General features: G+C 32.1%; 1 protein-coding gene across 1 annotated transcript; it reads left to right on the top strand.

Moving 5' to 3' along the window:
• Nucleotides 1-550: 550 nt before the first annotated feature.
• On the top strand, nt 551-19198 carry Acat2 (Acetyl-CoA acetyltransferase 2). Its single transcript, XM_088278257.1, has 8 exons — nt 551-876; nt 4223-4344; nt 8297-8409; nt 9247-9443; nt 10527-10756; nt 12672-12857; nt 14648-14810; nt 18474-19198. The coding sequence occupies exons 1-8, from the start codon at nt 828-830 to the stop codon at nt 18590-18592; spliced, it is 1179 nt and encodes a 392-aa protein (XP_088134383.1). The 5' UTR covers nt 551-827; the 3' UTR covers nt 18593-19198.
• Nucleotides 19199-19477: the final 279 nt, after the last annotated feature.

The following is a 19477-nucleotide window of genomic DNA, read 5'->3' on the forward strand; positions in this document are numbered from 1 at the left end:
AAACGATGTTTGATAGATGTTCGAATGATGAAATAAGGAAAGAATGCAAGGCTGAGATAAGCATTATCGATAAAATTAAGAAAGGTGTGTTGAGATGGTTTTGGCATGGGGAAAGTATGAGTGAGGAAAGAAAGTTTAAACAAATTTACAAATTTATGAGGCGAGTATAAATGGAAAAAGAAGCAGAGGAAGACTGAGGAAAACTTGGCACAGTCAAGTATGTCAAATACTTGAAAGCGGCCGGGTCAGGAGTCGTAATAATCGTCGGGTATGTATGAGGAGATTCATGAATTTGGAAAAGGCGAAGAATGTTTGCACAGACAAGACAGTGTGGCGTTCGATTCTCCCTGCCTACCCCTGCAGGAAGCGGTGTGATGGTTAGTTAGTTAGTTAAATACTTTTTTCCAAATCTCCAAATTCCAGAATCAGAAAACGTTTTCGGAAAACTAACGTGTGTAACTAGAACGTATCTGTTTATTATTGTGGTACCCATGAAAGCAAAATTTTTTGTCCAAATCAAACTTCAGACAAGTTCATTTAATATAATCTTGCGTCTGCTAATGTCACTTTCCGTAAGCGGTCGTCGGCGTGTTAGGTGTAACTAGTTTTCGTTCGTCCTGCGTTCCGTATTTAGTTATTATTATTTTCGTTCTTTTTTTACGTGTGGCTGGTGTTAAATTCATAGTAAATTTTGATATCTTTATTTATCTATCACAATTCAGCATACTGTCAATACTTTCAGAAAGTGCTACGTGAGCGTAATTTCATTAAGGGTATTTTCTGAAGAGATTTTCCTCGAGAGAAATAATATTTTAAAAAAAATCGCTATGGCTAATGTTGAAGTTGTGATCGTGTCAGCCACGCGGAGTCCAATTGGTATGTATTGAATATATAATATTTTCGAATTTTGAAGTTTTTTAAAATATTAAATATTACATTATATATTTAAAATATTTGTATTTATAATTATAGTTACGCATATTTTTTTAAATAATATGAATTATTATTGTTATTATTATCTTTCTATGCCATGTAAACCGTTTTCATGCGTATATTTTTTAATTGACCCACATTTTTCGTGATCCTAAAAAGAAATTTAGAAAGTTTACGTGTGGTATTTGAGAAAACTCGTTATGCGTGTCAATTTGAATTTAAAGTATTTACTTAAATTTGTATTAAATTTAAATAGGGGATTACATACAGTAAATATTTCGGTAAAAATTATTATTAGTATTGTCTTATAAGATACCAATAGTAAAAAAAATCTCGCCCTCGACTGGCATTTGAAGCGCAAAACTTATCACAAAGATATACTAATAAAATAAAAAAAATAGAAACAAAACTAAACAAATGCATCCCATATTTTTTTCTTAATATTTGTAATTGTTATATTTAAATTTCATAGATTTGAACATTGCGGTATACTTATATAATTTATAGTTACATCAAATGATTCCGCAGTCACTTTGAATATCTTTTCATTTATTTTTTTAAAGTTAGTTTGGTAATTAAATGTATGGAAAAGTAATTAGTGGTATTTACCAAGTTTTCATCTTAAAATTTTATTTTAAAATTATTTTTTAGTAATTTATGTATATTAATAATAAAGACAGTAAATAGATCTTTATTATTTTATATTAAAAATGCTAATAATTTTAAAACATTTATTAATTCTAGCATTTAGAATATTGTTTCATTAATTGATTCGTCAGTCACTTTGTGGTAAAATCTATCCATTTTTAATTTAAGTTTTACTTGGTGGTATTTACTAAGTAAAAATTTATTATAGTTTTAATTAAAAGAGAAATATTTTTGTTTTTATTATTTACACAAATATTTCAATTTCATACTATTTGTGTGATCCTAAGCGGCTCATTATTAGAAATAGGTATCAAATTGTGGTAGAGTGGGTTCGAACCGAGATACTCTGACTCAAGAGCCCGCGACACTAACCACGGGACCACAACCGGACACACTAGTATAATTAATCATTCCGAGGGCTTTATTTACCCACCGGAATGTATTTTATTCAATAAACACGGATTTTAATTCATGGGAAACAAGTAATAAAATAATGGTCTGGTATTATATTGAAGACAAAATATTAATGGACTTTGATATATAATATCATTATTAATGAATGTGTGAAAATGTTTTTGAAAACTTTAATTTTTATTAAGATGTGAATTTAATAACTGCTTGAGAGATGGCATAAGGAAACAAAACATTTTTACTATCTATAAATTATTATTGAAAGATGTTTATGTAAATATTTAGAAAAAAAACTGTTGTTGAGTTGTTTTTTGTAAAACATTACAATTCGCCTTACCTGATTAACATATGATTATAAAGCCCTTTGGAGGTTTTTTACCACTTTAAAGTAACATGATTTAAATATAAAGATTGAACACTTTTATACAACCTTTTTTTTTTAAAAAAAGAGAAATATTTGTTTAAACATTAAACAAAAAAAGAGAAACATTTGTTTAAACATCAAACAAAAAAAGAGAAATATTTGTTTAAACATTAAACAAAAAAAGAGAAATATTTGTTTAAACATAAACATAAACACTGTGATATTTATTCAATACTACCATGTACTGGTACCTGAAGCGGAGGCCTGATCACCTTTCCTTCATGTGTAAACGATCAAGATAACACTGCGTTTATATGACACAGTGCCCTATGCATCATTGGGGTGCGGATAAGGGTTTAAAAAAAAAAAATAAACATAAAACAAAAAAAGAGAAATATTAGTTTAAAAGATTAAACACTTTTATACAACCTTTTTTTTTTTAAAAAAAGAGAAATATTTTTGTTAGTATTATTTACAAAAATACTTCAATTCTATACTTTTTCATTCTCATTATTAGAAAAGGATATCAAATTGTGGTATAGTGGGTTCGAACCGAGAAACTGACTCAAGAGTCCGCGACACTAACCACGGGACCACAACCCGACACATTTTATTACCAGCCGATTAATTTATTGATGTAAACACGACTAGTTTCGAAAACTATAGATGTTTTCATCTAATGGTGAAAATACAAACTGTATTTTGTAGTTTTTCAAAGTTTTATATTTTTGAGAACATCTTGTTGTCAACATTGTTCTCAAAACTAGTCGCATTTATATAAATAAACTCTAAAAGTAGTCTTATACAAGTGTATTTTTATTTTTAAATCATCATGTTACTCCGCAAAGTTTATGCAAAATCAATAAATAATTAAAATAACATATTTAAAAAAAAAAAAAAAAAAAAATATATATATATATATATATATATATATATATATATATATATATATATATATATATATATATATATATATATATATATATATATATATATATATGTAGCTATATTAAAAATATAGTAATGCTATACGATTATTGTTTTTTTTTTATCCAGGTAATTTTTTTGAGGAAAATAAGGCAAACCTTAGTATTAGTATTGTCTGTACTACATTAGTGTATCCGTTATGCAAATATGATAGATAAATGTGTTATTTGGCGGTACTTAGGATTCCAAACATCATTTCTTGGACTTGTTTAAAACGTGGATTATTAAACCAACCCCTACCTCAACGCTTACCCTACACCACCGAGGCTAATAAATTTTCAAGGCATTTTCAATTCAGTTTCAATTTATTTATTTTCAATTAACATATACATTACAAACTAGACAATTTAAATCGTATACATTAAAACACATACAAAAATCGAAAATATGCAAGAACTATTGCCAAAGGTATAGAAGAATCCCGCTTCGGAAAACTCCTTCAGACACATGGAACAGATCAATATACAATGAGATATTGTTCAACATAGCGGTAGCTCTTCCTACAGGCACAACCATCGGCAGGTTGGTTCTGTGTATAGGAATGTGAAACAATCTATGCCGACGCTGTCTTAGGTAACTATCGGGAACATACAGACCAATGTTCCGGATAGTTTCAGGATTATCGATCATACCACGCAACAATCGATAAAAATGCGTAATCAAATACACATTCCTTCTTGTGCATAACTTTATTTGCAAGAAATCAAAGACTTAAGACCACAATAGGTTCTGATAAACAGGCTCTACAGTAAAAATGGATAACTGTGTGCATTGTACTGCTAAGTAGGCAACCAATCTCGTATTGTGGTTTAAAAAATCGAACATTATTACCAAATGTATTCTGATATATTTTATTACAATAATATAATATTTCTCTAGGTTCTTTTTGCGGAGTGTTTTCTTCAATGGCCTCGTCAGATCTCGGTGCCATTGTCATCAAGGAAGCTTTGCTTAGAGCTAATATTAAAGGAGAGGAGGTTTCAGAGGTCATCGTTGGGCATGTAAGCACAAAAGAATATATTTTATCCACTATTACTATATGTGTACTACAATAGGAAAAGACATTTGCATTTTACAGTCAAATTTCAAATCTGTGCAGAGAATCTTCTGAACAAATTGCGTCATTTTAGATGTGAATTTATTATAATTTCCTTAAAAAAATATTGAAATTTCCTTTGAATGTGTTAAATCAGAAATTTATAAAGAAGTAATTACGCAGTCAGTTGTATTGTGAAATTTGAATTAATTAAAAAATTATATTTATGCTCCATTGAAAGAAATGCGTTGGTAAATATCAATGTATATAAATATATGGTCCGCCTCCGTGGTGTAATGGTTAGCGTGTTTAGCTATTGTGCTAGACTTCCCGGGTTCGATTCCCAGGGGGAGGGGGAAATAAATATTAGTGATTTTACACTCTAATATTTATTTAATATTATCCTGGACTGGTCCCTGAAGCGCAGGGGTGATCACCTTGCCTTCATGTAAGCGACAATCAAGATAACACTGTGTCAATACGAAGCAGTGCCCTATGCACCATTGGCTGCGGATAAGGGTTAGAAGAAGAAGAAGAAGACATATCAAATCAGCTGTAAATCTGGTCTTAAATTGGCTCCCAAGTTTTGATTTTACACATTAGAAAAAATACCAAAAACTTTTTAAAATCAGTTTTTTTTAATAAAAATATATGAATGAAAAGCCGACTTTTACTTCTGTGGTCCAAACTGTCAAATCAAAACTAGACTTCCAATCTGTAAGTGGACTTTGACTCGTTTCGTATTTACCACACATATTAAGTAAACAAATTAACATAGTTTTTTTTTGCAATGTTCAAAGTAGCAACATATGTTAATTATCCTGTTACGATCTTAAAAGTTTATAATAAAAATCTGTATAAAATTTTTCTTCTCCTTTTTATTTGATCATATTTCCTACTTCTCAATGTCGTAAGGTCTTGTATGTATCCTTAACCACTTTGTGCTTCAAGATGAGCGTTTATTATGGAATGTCGTGCCTTAGAACAAACGTCATTTGTAATAAATGCATGAATTTGGGTTACGGGATGTAGTAGGTACTGTGCCATTAAAATATGTGTATCTACATTTTTTTTAAATATAAAAACCTAGACTAGACTTAAGCGATTAACTTATCATGTTAGGATAGATCTCATATCTTTAATTTCTATCTTCTCAATACCTGTCAGGAGTTACGGATTGTGGAGTTACATTAGTGAATCGTTTCACACAATTCCACATTAACAATGATAAATAACACTATACAAATTTACCCAAAATAATGTCTGCATTAATTTCTTAATATTCCCGGAGTCCCGGGAGCACAGACCAGATTTTTTTTTATTTATTTAAGTCCTACCAAAATTTAATTTTAAATTGAGCCTGCGATATGTGCAATGTAATGCTTAATGAAATAGACATCATTAATGTTTCTTTTACAACATTTTGAGTGTGTCCAAATCCAGTGTCCAGTGTGTGTATTTGGACACACTCAAAATGTTGTAAATAAATTATCTGGTCAAATTATAAGCTTAAAAAAAAAATAATAAAAATGAAAATGGTATTTTCTGGCGTTTCTCATGTGTGTGATTATAATCCAGGATTCGGACCTCACATACTAATATAAGAGTTTCTGCTTATTAAAAAAGCTTCTTTACATCTCACCAATAGATGTCTCTAGTGAAGTTCTAGTGATTCAAGAATAAGGTTTCTAAATTGGTTCATATATATAGAACTTCCAAGAATTTGAGTAGTGTGGTTGTCAATAATGGGTAGAATTGGTGAATGTTACACGTGTGTAAAGTGGCCACTTAAACCAGCCGATGACGGTCGTCAGCCCCGTAAATGCCCAGACTTCCATATTCTTCTTCATCTTTGATAAGATGTCAAAAAATAATGTTTCAAGCTTGCCTCTTTTACAAGGCATCAGGTTCGCGCCGCCCAAGACGACCACTGCTGACAATTCGTCGGCAGTTCTCGTCAGAACTTCGGGACGCGGATCTGACTTGGGAGGATGCAAGGGAGCTGGCAGCCGACAGAAAAGCCTGGAGACAGTTTGTGGACTCCATATGCTCCACCTAGGGAGCGGATATGGTTATATATATATATATATATATCTATATATATATACATATATATATATATATATATATATATATATATATATATTATATATACAGTATCTACTCAATGAATTAGGGCCACCCATTATTTTTTTGAATACTCTGAAATCTTTTGGATTATTACATTTATTTTACATAAATACTTTAAGTTTTTTATTGACATCTAATATCATGTATATTACCTTCAATAATATGTAAAATATACCTGGATTATTTAAGCGTTTACAAAATTTTAAACCCTTTTTCTGAGAAAGGTCCCTAATTAGCACAGGTAGACAGATAGTTGAAAGTTCAAAAAAAAGCCCTATCTCATTTATTAGTGAAGTTTCTTGAGTTCTGATTGTTGTTTTGTTCAGAGAGGTTATATAGTTATCGTGTCTTGTGAAAAAAACTTAATTTTTAATTTTAGTTCATAAAGTATAATTTTTTTTTGTAAACACAAGTGTTTTTTTGGAAAAGGACAAAATGGGAAAAAGTAAAGACATTTCTGAGGAAAAAAAGTCTAGTGTTATAGTGCTACTGAAATTAGGAATACTATCTAATAGAGAAATTTCAAAAAAAGAAAACGTTTCTCGTCAAACAGTGGACAAAATTTCAAAATCAATAAAAAATCAGTCACCCGCCACCAGCAATCAGCGAAAGAACTGTCGTAAGATTAGAAAAACAACACCGAGGACTGATCAAAAAATCGTTCAAAGTGCCTTAGAAAACCGAAGTGCATCAGCAAAAACATTAAAAATAAAATTGGAAGAAGAGGGTATAAATATATCGGTATCAACACTGAGGCGACGTCTTTACGAAGTAAATCTGAAATGCAGGCGCCCTGTAAAAGTACCAAAATTGACACCACGAATGAAAGCGGATCGATTAAAATGGGCCAGGCTACATCGAAATTACTCGGTAGATGATTGGAAAAAGGTATTTATTTAAATTGAATTTTCAACATATCATTTTAGTCAATAAACTTATATATTTGAATTAAACTTAAATTTTCATTATTTTTCAGGTCATCTTTAGTGATGAGTGCCGGTTAGAAGCCGTGACAGAGAGCCGTCGATTCGTCAGGAGAACACCAATGGAACGTTACAATGAGGCCTGTGTGGTTAAAGTTATCAAACACCCCCCTGCAACAATGATATGGTCATGTATTATTAACAATTTACCTGGGCCGTTGTTTTTCGTGGAAGGAACAATGAACCAAAATTCCTATAAGCAGGTCCTCGAACGAATTTTATTGCCCTTCTACCATACACTCGACCCAACAGAAGGTCCATACACCTTCATGCAGGATGGGGCACCTTGCCACCGGGCTAAATCAATAATAAAAATTTTGTCTAACAAAAATCTGCCTTTGCTCCCCTGGCCTGGAAATTCTCCGGACCTTAATCCTATAGAAAACGTATGGAGCATGTTAAAAAATAAGGTATACTCATTCCCAAATCCGACAGTAGACTGTCTAAAAAAAAAATTCAAAAAATTAGGTCAGAAGACGAAGAAATAAAAAACACGATAAAACAGTGCATTTTAAGTATGCCAAAAAGAATTGAGGCAGTTATTTCTGCCAAAGGTGGAAATAATAAATACTAACTATATTTATATGAAAATATATGCATAATTTAAGCGTAATAAAGTGTTCTTGTGTAAATAAAATTCAATGTTGTTTTATTCAAGGTTTTCTCTGAGTTATTCCTGTTTGAATTGAGAAATTGCGCGAAATTCTGCGTGGCCCTAATTCATTGAGTAGATACTGTATATATATAATTGTAGTCAAAAATCACAAATTTAGTCCTTTAAATATTGATTGTATTTAATTTCAGTGTTTAACTGCTGGTCAAGGCCAAAATACTGGGAGACAGGCATCTATCAAAGCCGGTATTCCAGTCTCTGTTCCAGCTTTTACAGTCAATATGCTATGCGGATCTGGTCTTAAGTAAGTCTTAAATATGTATTTTTGCCATAGAAATACATTTCAAATACAGTCGCATTGTATCTATGACGTGAATTAGAATGATTTCATTCAAGGTAATTCTTTAATAGTGTTGTATGTAGTAAGTACTACACGCCGTATTTTATTACTCAATAAAAACAGCATATGCCCATGAATAGTTTCTATCAATAAAAATAACAACCTTAACAAAAATATATTATATTTATCTGTCATCACAAACAAAAGTTTGTTTTATTTTCTTAATAAAGATATATTTCATTTTTAATTAATGTTTTACTCAGTAAATACCACTATTTCTTAAAATCTACTGTGACACGTGTTTCGATGCATTCCACATCATTTTCAAACACCGTAATGATGCGGAATGCATCGAAATACGTGTCACAGTAGATTTGAAGAAATAGTGGTACTTACTAAGTAAAACATTAATTAAAAATGGATAGATTTTACCACAAAGTGACTTCCGAATCAATTATTGAAATTAGATATATTTCAATATAGATTGAAAAGTCATTGAGAAGGATATGTGGATACGACAGGACATACTACCTTACGTCATGACTGACAACCAAATTATAAATTTTTCAAAGGTTCTATGTATTTCAAATTAAAGAGGTTTAAATATTTATCAGAACAATAAAGCAAAGATCATACGTGTTGAATATTTTAAAACAAAAAAAAAACAAAATGTTTCTAAGTATTATTATAAAAATGGCAAAAATATGGATCAAAATGCTTGAATGATTATCAAATTTCGCGTGAAACATTATTTTAGGGGGATTTAAAAACCCCTCTCTTAAATTCTTAACTTATTTTCAGAGCAGTGTATCTCGGATACCAATCTGTATTATGTGGATCGAATATTGTGGTTTGTGGCGGACAAGAGAGTATGAGTTTAACACCTCACATTGTCTACATGAGATCTGGAACCAAAATGGGTAACTGCGAGCTATCTGACACGATGTTGTGCGATGGACTCATCGACTCCTTGAACAAAATACATATGGGCGTCTCAGGTATGCTATGAATTTCTAAAATATAATATGCTTTTTTGTGGTTGTAATTGCAATATGGAATAATTGGATAGGCATACAAAATATAAACTCAATAAAAGTAAACTCAATAAAAATAAACTCAATAAAATATAAACTCAATAAATCACTTTAACCAGCCTATGACGGTCGTAAGCCCCGTAAATGCCCAGACTTCCATATTCTTCTTCATCTTTGATGAGATGTCAAAAAATGATATGAAAATAACTCCTGTAATTGGAGATAATCCAGATTTTGTGAACAAGTATTTGGACACACTCAAAATGTTGTCAATAAAAGTAGTACAAAGAAAAATTATTATAGTAATATTAAAACAAAAATCAACATTCTCAACACAAACCCTTTTTTGCAAAATTCCTAGTACATAGAATCGTCAATTATACAACTTTTTAAAGAAAACAATCACTCAAAATTAGAAACAATCAAAAATAATTTTAAAATACCTAAATGCAACACAAAAAGTAACCAACAAAATTAAAAAAATTAACAGCCTCCCATTAGAAATTAAAAATATAGAAAACACAAACACTCTAAAAAGAAACTTAACAAACACTATAAACATATACAGACCATACAATAGAAAACTAAACAAGATAACTCCCTCGTACCGCATAAAAATATATGTTCCCCAGTAATATATATTTTTTTAAATGTTTAAAAATGTAAAGGAATAACCCGAAAAGCCTCTATTTTATAGACTTTCTGCAGGTTGGAAAGTAAGGAAAGGGAAAGTAGATGATAAATCACAAACACCCCAATTTCAAATAAATATTTTTAGAATTATTGCAATTCGCAGGAATCGAACCCACATCACCGGTTTTGCATTCGAGCATCTTCCCAACTACACCATGGTGCTTGAAATTTTGAATTTATGATTTTGGTGCCTGTACATTAGTGCTTCATCTAGTTTGTACAATATGACTGTTTGTTTTTTTTTATAACTTTTTTATTTATATCCACGGTTTTATTATTTGTGGCATCTTATGTAATCCTAGCAAATAACTTGAAGAGGAATAAGTATGAAATTAAAATTATTTTTATTTTCAGCTGAAAATATACAAAGAAAGTATAACATATCCAGACTCGAACAGGACCAATTCGCAACTCAATCTCAATATAAAACGGAACAAGCTCAGAAAGATGGAGTTTTTGTCAAAGAAATAGTCCCTGTAACTGTTTCGTCAAGAAAAGGACCCGTGACTGTATCTGTTGATGAATTTCCCAAACATGGAACGACTGTAGAAGTTTTGAGCAAACTAAAACCATGCTTTGAAAAGGTAATGTTATACATAGTAAACAGATCTCGTAGTATATTCATTTTCAGAAAGTTTGTAATAGTCTTGCATATTTTACATATATCGGGTATTTCTTTGGGCACTCTCTCTTTGTGTTTTTTCTCTCTCATCCACCTTTTTTACTCTCTCTATCAATGTTTATGTTCGTAAGTAGATACCGCAGAGGCGCTTTTAACGACTATTTGATCTAGTTTGATCATTATTTCTCCAACTCCAAACAGTATAAATTAGGTTTATATGTAGGAAGGTTTTTTAAAGGTTTGGTTTTTAACCCTCCCTTCCCGGTATTGTGTACCTAGTACACATTGCTTCTAATAACCATAATATCTCTATAAATATAGTAAATACTAGGCTTAGATTTTTAGGTATTCCTCCGTAACATATTTACACATTGATTTAAAAAATAATATTAATAATAATTAGAATTTATCAGGTACATCGGAGGTATTTTGTGAATATCGGAAACAAATTGGCGGATTAACAGCGCATGAAGAGTGTTCCGGAACCGCAACTCTATATTCGCATCTCACTCTTGCATACTTGCACTGTGCAAGCGTGAGGAGCTCAAAGCTCAATGTTCTCTGGCTAGCTAGCGGGTTAGCTGCAATAGCTCTTGAGCTTTCGACAAGAGTGGACCTATGCTTGTTCCGTGAGCGTTTCTAGATGGTTTTTTTGATGTTTTCAGCAAATAAATCTAAATCATTATAATTTTGACTTCATTTATAATTAATTAAAGGGATTAGCTATGAATGTCTGTATCTTTCCGATTTAAAATCGCTAATTTATTATTGTGTCGTGACTACCCAACACCGGGACGCGTGTTTTATTTTAGCACTGGAAGGGAAAGGTTAAACTGGCGACATCGTTTGTACAGACTGTCAATTTGACAATTGACAACTGATTTGTAGTCAGTACATTTTGCCATTTCACCATGAATAGACTGAATGACCATTATGCGCATTGTAGGTTCGGTGAATGGGCCGAAAATAATATTCAGCTTGATCCTCTTTTTCAATGCAAAATTTTGTTCACCGATGAGGCACATTTTTGGTTAAATGGCTATATAAATAAGCAGAATTGCCGAATCGAGAGTGGAGAAAACCCAAAAGCCTTTGTCGAGACGACATTACATCCGTTAAAAGTCACTGTTTGGTGTGCTTTATGGGCAGATGGAATCATTGGCCCATTTTTTTTAAGAGACGATGCCGGCCATAACGTTACGGTCAATGGAGAGCGCTACAGAACCTCGATTACTTACTTCTTCGTACCTCAGTTGAATGGCAATGATGTGACAGAGCCGTGATTTCAACAAGATGGCGCATCATGCCACACGGCGGGTGCCACCATATTTTTTTTTGCGGGAATTTGAATTTGTATACCTCAAAAAACAACAAAAACAAAAACAACCTATACAATTTTCCATATTACTGTACTCATATGTGATGTTTATATTCTATACTGGTTTCACAAATAAGTCAAAATAAGTATTGAACTAAATTTTACTTCCTTACTGCCTTTGTTTATAACATTCATTCTTTGTTTATAACATTTGTCCGCCTCCATAGTGTAATAGTCAGCATGCTCGGCTACCATTCTGGAGGTACCGGGTTCGATTCCCAGGGGGGGTCAAATAAATATAAGTGATTTTTTCACTCTAATATTTATTCATATCACCCTAGACTAGTACCTGAAGCGGAGGGATGATCACCTTTCCTTCATGTGTTAACAACGATCAAGATTACTCTGCGTTTATATGCAGTGCCCTATGCACCATTGGGGTGCGGATAAGGGTTTGAAGAAGATTACAACATTCGACAATATGAATGTCAACATAACCTACCCATAAGAGGCAGATTGAAGTTTTTAAAATTTTATATCATTTGTTTAATTCTCACAGGATGGTACTGTTACTGCTGGAAATTCTTCCGGGGTGAATGACGGGGCGGCTTTTGTTGTTCTGACGAACGCCAAAACAGCGGAGGCTAAAGGTTTGAAGGTTTTGGCTTCTGTGAAGGCGGTGGCTCAAGTCGGCCTCGATCCTCTCATCATGGGGATGGGCCCTGTTACTGCCGTCAAAGACGTGGTAGGTATTGAAGAAATAATCACCTCATCTAAAACTCGAGAAAACTCATTGTTATCACACTTCGGACGGGAAAGGTATTTCTACCAGTTTGGTCGATTGATGCTTAGCCCGTTAACCGGGTGCGAAGCATAAATACGTCAAACGTAATCAATATCGAGTACGGGTAGGACATATGAATACGTCCTTGAAATATATGTTTATTATATTATATATATGGACGTATATTTTTTGAACAACAAAGGTATTAGTCATCCATACATGTCTCGACATGAATTTAAGACACGGCGTGAATCAGTATTCGCGCCCGTTACAAGTTGCGTAATTGGACAGTGGACCGCCCGGTTAACAGGTTAACCTTTCCCTCCCGGTGATATGTATTTACTACAACTCGACTCTTAAAACGGAAATATCAATATAAAATGTAATAGATACGGGCTCTGAATTTTTGTAATCCTCCGTAATATAATCATGTATTACATCAAAGTACTATAATACATATAAAGATATTCATTTGCAGCGACAGAAATAAATAATTTGTGAAGATTTGGGATAAAATCACCAATATACATTAATGAATTTCACAAATTTGAGTAGTGTAGTTGTCAATGATAGGTAGAATGGTGAATGTTACATAATTATAGAGTGCTCACTTGAACCAGCATATGACAGGTAAAGCAGCCCTGAAGTATTATTTTTCATCTATGTTAAGATGTCAAAATTTTATCTCCTAACCCTTATCCGCACCCAATGGTGCATAAGGCACTGCATCGTATATAAGCGGTGTTATCTTGATCGTTACACGTAGGAAAGATGATCAGACCAGCGCTCCAGGTACCATTACAAGATAATGTGAAATAAATGAAATTCAATAAACATTTCTGTGTGCGCATGGCGTACTTTGTGTACCTATACACAGAGTACGTAGAGCGCAGACACCAGCTTTTGCGGTACTTGCGATGAATTTTTTCCCCCTTTTTTAGATATTTACCAGAGCTAACATTACAAAATTGTAACATTTTAACTTCAAGTATGACCAATAAAAGCTACATTTAGGAATATTCACATTTTTCCCGTTTTTTAAAACACATATTCATATGGTGTACAAAATACATATCACCAGAAGTTATCACCGCAGAAGTTTTTAGCACCGTAAGGGAAGGGTTAAGGAAAGGTTATTCTTACCTTCTGCACCTTATTTCAAAGTCAGAAAAGTAGGAATTATCCAATGTTTTAATATGAATATTATATACCAATCTCTTTGTTCAGATCTTAGCCATATGTACATAATTATCAAATCCCATCGCCAGCGGTCCAATGTGACATTGTTAACACTATTAACATATGCAAATCAATATGCCGAGAACTTTGTATTTGGAAAACTATTTGTTTTTCACTTTGATCTCTGTAAAAAAAAATAGCTAATTTTTTTTTTATATTTAAATAAAAATTATAATAATAATTCATGGAAAAACAAAGCGATATTCTTTGTATTATTATTTTTTGACATCTCATCAAAGATGTAGAAGAATATGAAAGTCTGGGCATTTACGGGGCTGACGACCGTCATAGTCTGGTTTAAGTGATCACTTTACACACGCGTAACATTCACCATTTCTTTGTATTAAATACAAACAAATTTTCCTACTTGTTTGCATTGAAAGTAAAAATTATTTCTCAAGTGGAGAAACCCAGATTTGTAAATGAGGATTTGGACACACCTAATATACTGTGAAAAATAAGATGTCTCACAGTAGTAGGCCTTAATTTGTGTTGTCTGTTTTTCTTTGCAGCTTTCAAAGGCTGGTTGGAAATTGGAGGATGTAGATTTATTTGAACTCAATGAAGCATTTGCGGTCCAGGCCCTTGCTGTTATCAGGGAACTGGGCGTTGATCCCGATAAAGTCAACATTAGCGGAGGTGCTGTGGCCATGGGCCATCCTATTGGTGCATCAGGTACGAAGATATCTTTATAGTCCCCTTGTACTATTTTTTTTTACGTATACAACTCTAATTACTATAATAATAAGGGTTGGGGTTGATGAAAAAACTGCCGGACAACAATGTTGATAATAAGCTAAAATAGAAGAAATTTGGGTAAACTTCTACGAGCGTCAAGTGGCAACTGGCGAGCTCAGTTGGGTTGTTTATCTGATGTAACGCAAACAAGTGGAAACATGCGAGCATTGCTCGGCTTGGCACAATATGACACATCGCTCACTCCTTTCAAGAACGTCATAAATCAAAAATCGTCAATTTTCAGTTGTGCATGTTTTCGGAATGCCCAGAAAATGTACTATGACCCAGTAAAAGAGGCATATATTTAACTTAATATTTACCCGCTATAGGGCTGTCCGCCTCCGTAGTGTAATGGTCAGCACGCTCGACTACCGTTCTGGAGGTCCCGGGTTCGATTCCCAAGTGGGGTAAAATAAATAAAATAAGTAATTTTTTTCACTGTAATATTTACTCAATATTACCCTGGACTGGTACCTGAAGCGGAGGGCTGATCACCTTTCCTTCATATGTAAAAGATCAAGATAACACTGCGTTTATATAACGCAGTGCCCTATGCACCATTGGGGTGCGGATAAGGGTTACTATTTATTTTTTGTATACACGCTTTTATTGTTTTGCTGGTAATATATGTTAAAAACAATGTTTTGAATGTCAATTAGGTTTGTGAATTTATAAATTAATGTATTTATGTATGTGCATATATATTTAACAAAAAAATTATATTTAAAAAATGACATTCACTGAGGATTTTTTTTAACCATCATCACTATTCAAATTTATGAAAATTAATGATAAATTTACAACATTGTATTTATGCATATATATTTACAAAAATGTACACTATCATTGCCACTTTTTTTGGTAAAATATTTTGACAGATCATATATCCGAAGTTCAACATTTCATCCTTTTATATTGCTCGTTTGCGAGAACAACATTACGATTCAAATATGGGATGTTAATGTGAGGTTTTTATACAGCGTTATGGTGGAAACACAGCTATATATTTAACTATTATTGCCAAAACTTCATTCATCAATATTGTTCTATAAATAGTTTTACGTTTACTTTTCATTTACTAAGTTTGTTACGGATCAAATTGTAAATATCGCAGCATCGGTTCAAATGTTCATGAAAGTTATCAGCATAACTATACACTTAAGTTTTTGTCAGTATTTCACGCCAGTTTTAATGATATACTCATATAAGCGTGTGATGTGCATGCACGTTTAGTTGGCTCAACCTGGTATATTTAATGCACTCGTAAACGTCTCCTGATAAGGATTCATCGCCGGCTCATGTGTTTTAAAGATACAAAGAAAAATACTTGATATGATGTTTTAAGTAGAAAGTATAATTAGATTTTTAACAAAGTTGTACATTTTAAAAAATTCACAAATATCCAGGTTCTCTCTATGAGGTTTGATATTTTTTTTATTTAGTGAATGTGTTAAATCGTTTTTTATTAGTATGTTTACAAAATGAGTTACTACGTTATTCTTGTGTGTCAATAGTGAATAACAGGAAAAGAATTGAGTATGTATTTAGTGTTTAGGTGCTAATATACTGAGGAAATACAATTTACGCAATGTTTATGAGTTGTATTGATAATATGAACTTGAGTTTCGTTTGAGGTTGTCGTTATAACGATATTACTTCAAGTATTTCATGCCGTTTAATGGAATTTCCTAGAATTTTGATTGATCCTAATCATAGTAGAAGGAAATGTATCCATAATTTAGTCAAAAAGACCTTGGGGACCGATCAGGATCGTGCAAACACATCTTCTGGTATACGACATACTAATCATTGTGCTATCTTCTTTATACAAGTACCCGATGGGCATCTATCTCATTTTTTCATATTATGTTTTATGTTGTTCATCCCTCTAGCACCAACCTTTTCTCTCCTACGACACAATAAAATTCTTCCTAGAATTCCGCGACACACCGAAAATTAACATATGGACCATTAAAAAAAATTATACTTAATAATTAAAATGTATATTCTACATTTTCAAAAAAAGATAATATTGTGAAAAATAACTTGTTATCGCGTATTATATAAATTGTGTATTATGTGTTTTATATGAAACACATAGTGAAAAAATGTCAAATGTCAAATACATTGAATTTGATCGCGGCACACCTGTTTCCAGCTCACGGCACACCGGTTGTGGAGCACTGCTCTAGCAGACCCTTATTGAAAATTCACTTCACATTTCGAGACGTGATGTGAATTTTCATGCACAGTAAGGGTGTATATCAATATTTTTTTCTCAATTTGTACACTGGAGGGATGAACAACATAACACATTGTACGAAAAAAAGAGATAGATGCCCATCAAGTACTTGTATTAAGAAGACAGTACCATGATTAGTACGTTGTATACCTAAAAATAAAATGCATGACAAAGCATTGTCCTGATTGGCCTCCTCTAGGGGTCTTTATACGATGCAGTGCCCTATGCACCATTGGATATAGATAAGGAATAGAAGAAGAATGAATTTAGTACATAGTGTTAACTTTAACAGTATTCGTAGAAGACTCATAGAAGGTTAGTTTGGAGCAAAATAAATTATTTACAGTAAAATGAATAATGTTACTTTTAAATCAATGTTTTTTTTTGGTTTACTGTTTCGACAGGCCACTCCACAGAAAACCCCATGTGAGCCAAAATGAGGTTGCGAACCCGAGGTTTTGTGTATGATTCCATAATTTATGCATAATTCTACACAGTTGTGTAGTTACAATCAACTCTGTGATTATACTATAGTAGTATCAATCTGAAGCAAAATAACTTTGTTCATTCCGTCATAAATAAATACTATTTTTTATTTTAAATTAATGTTTTACTTAGTAAATACCACTATTTCTTAAAATCTACTGTAACACGTGTTTCGATGCATCCCGCATCATTTTCAAACACTTGGGAATTTAACAGATCAGTAACATTAAGTTAATATATACGAGTATTACTAAGTACTTGTACTGTTCAAATTACAAAATTCCACATTTGTAAAAATACCTGGAAGAGGGATGGGAGGGAGGAAAAGGGGAAAGCTCGAAGAGGGATACGTCACGATATATAAAAAAAAACAACTACATATATAGTTTTTTCACATATATTTTTTGGAACAGTGACCTAGTTTCGTCGTAACAGACATTATCAGATTGGTGTATTACATATATTTATTCAATATATTGAATATTTTTTCTATATTACCCTAGACTGGTACCTGAAGCGGAAAGGGCTAATCACCTTTCCTTCATGTTTTACGATCAAGATAACACTGCGTTTATATGATGCAGTGCCCTATGCACCATTGGGGTGCGGATAAGGGTTTGAAGAAGAAGAAGTATTACATAGCAAAATAACAACTGTGTAGTTTTTTCACATATATTTTTTTAGACCAGTGACTGGGTTTAGTCAAAACAGACATCATCAGACTGGTGTATTACATAAAATAAATAAAAACTTTATAGTTTTTTTTGTAGAAATAGTGGTATTTACAAGGTAAAACATTGATTAAAAATGGATAGATTTTACCACAAAGTGACTGCAGAAATCAACTAATGAAATTATTTTTTATGTTGCAGGATGTCGTGTTTTAGTGACATTGATTCACGCTCTCGAAAGGACCAATGGACGCAAAGGAATCGCCGCACTGTGCATAGGAGGGGGGATGGGTATCGCAATAGCAATTGAAAGACATTGATTTTCATCATTCATTTAGCACACAAAGTATTGTCCATTTAGCTGTAATAAAGGGTGAAAAGTAAAGGTGGTTTTAACAAAGTACGAGCTAAAATTGTAAAAGAAAAACACTTTTTTTAACAACTTGAGTTTATTTTATTATAACGACTAGTTTTGGAAGCTAAGATGGAAATCTTCAGGTCTTAATATAAACTATCATATACAGTTTATATTTAGACCTGAAGATGCAAGCATAGCTTCCTAAACTAGTCATTATAATAAAATAAACTCAAGTGGTAAAAAACAAGTGTTTTTCTTTTACAATTTTATCATGTATTACCACAAAGCGAATGCCGAAACATAAAATAAAAGAGTATGAGATGATGTTAAAATTCTGTACAGCCAGTTAAAATGTAAGCATGATGTTTTTGCTTACTGTCAAATTTTTAAGAATCAGATTATGATAGAAAACAAACTGTGAAATAGAGTATAAATGACGATATATAAAAAATAATATAATTATTGTTGAATACATATGGGTCAAATCCACATATAAAATTAAAAAAATTATACCGATTTTATTCATTTTGCTTAGACAACATGGCATATTACAGTTGAATGGACATTTTTTAGTACTTTATTCTATTTTATCATTTGTTTTTACATCATGGTGACCAAAGTTACTTAAAACTAAATTTAAAAAAATTAAAATATTAAATATATATATATATAAATAGAGATCGGCATCTCTATGGCAAATAAATGTTTCATGGTTGATAAGTGAATTTAAAATAAATATTTAAAAAATGACAATATAACCTCAGAAATACCGTGATGGTAAACAGTGGGTTTTATTTATATGAAATATTACTATATAAAACTTGCTTCGTGCATAATTTTGAAATCA

Source organism: Brachycentrus maculatus, unplaced genomic scaffold, assembly GCF_059751285.1.
Source record: "Brachycentrus maculatus isolate JH-2025_06_01 unplaced genomic scaffold, ASM5975128v1 h1tg000055l, whole genome shotgun sequence".
NCBI classification, from domain to species: domain Eukaryota; kingdom Metazoa; phylum Arthropoda; class Insecta; order Trichoptera; family Brachycentridae; genus Brachycentrus; species Brachycentrus maculatus.

Bases quoted from the DNA above. Each gene is read 5' to 3' on its own strand.
- Acat2 (XM_088278257.1), top strand. From the start codon at position 828: ATGGCTAATGTTGAAGTTGTGATCGTGTCAGCCACGCGGAGTCCAATT. The intron at 4,345-8,296 runs GTAAGCACAAAA...ATTTAATTTCAG, and splicing joins CAGAGGTCATCGTTGGGCAT to TGTTTAACTGCTGGTCAAGG. The intron at 10,757-12,671 runs GTAATGTTATAC...TAATTCTCACAG, and splicing joins TAAAACCATGCTTTGAAAAG to GATGGTACTGTTACTGCTGG.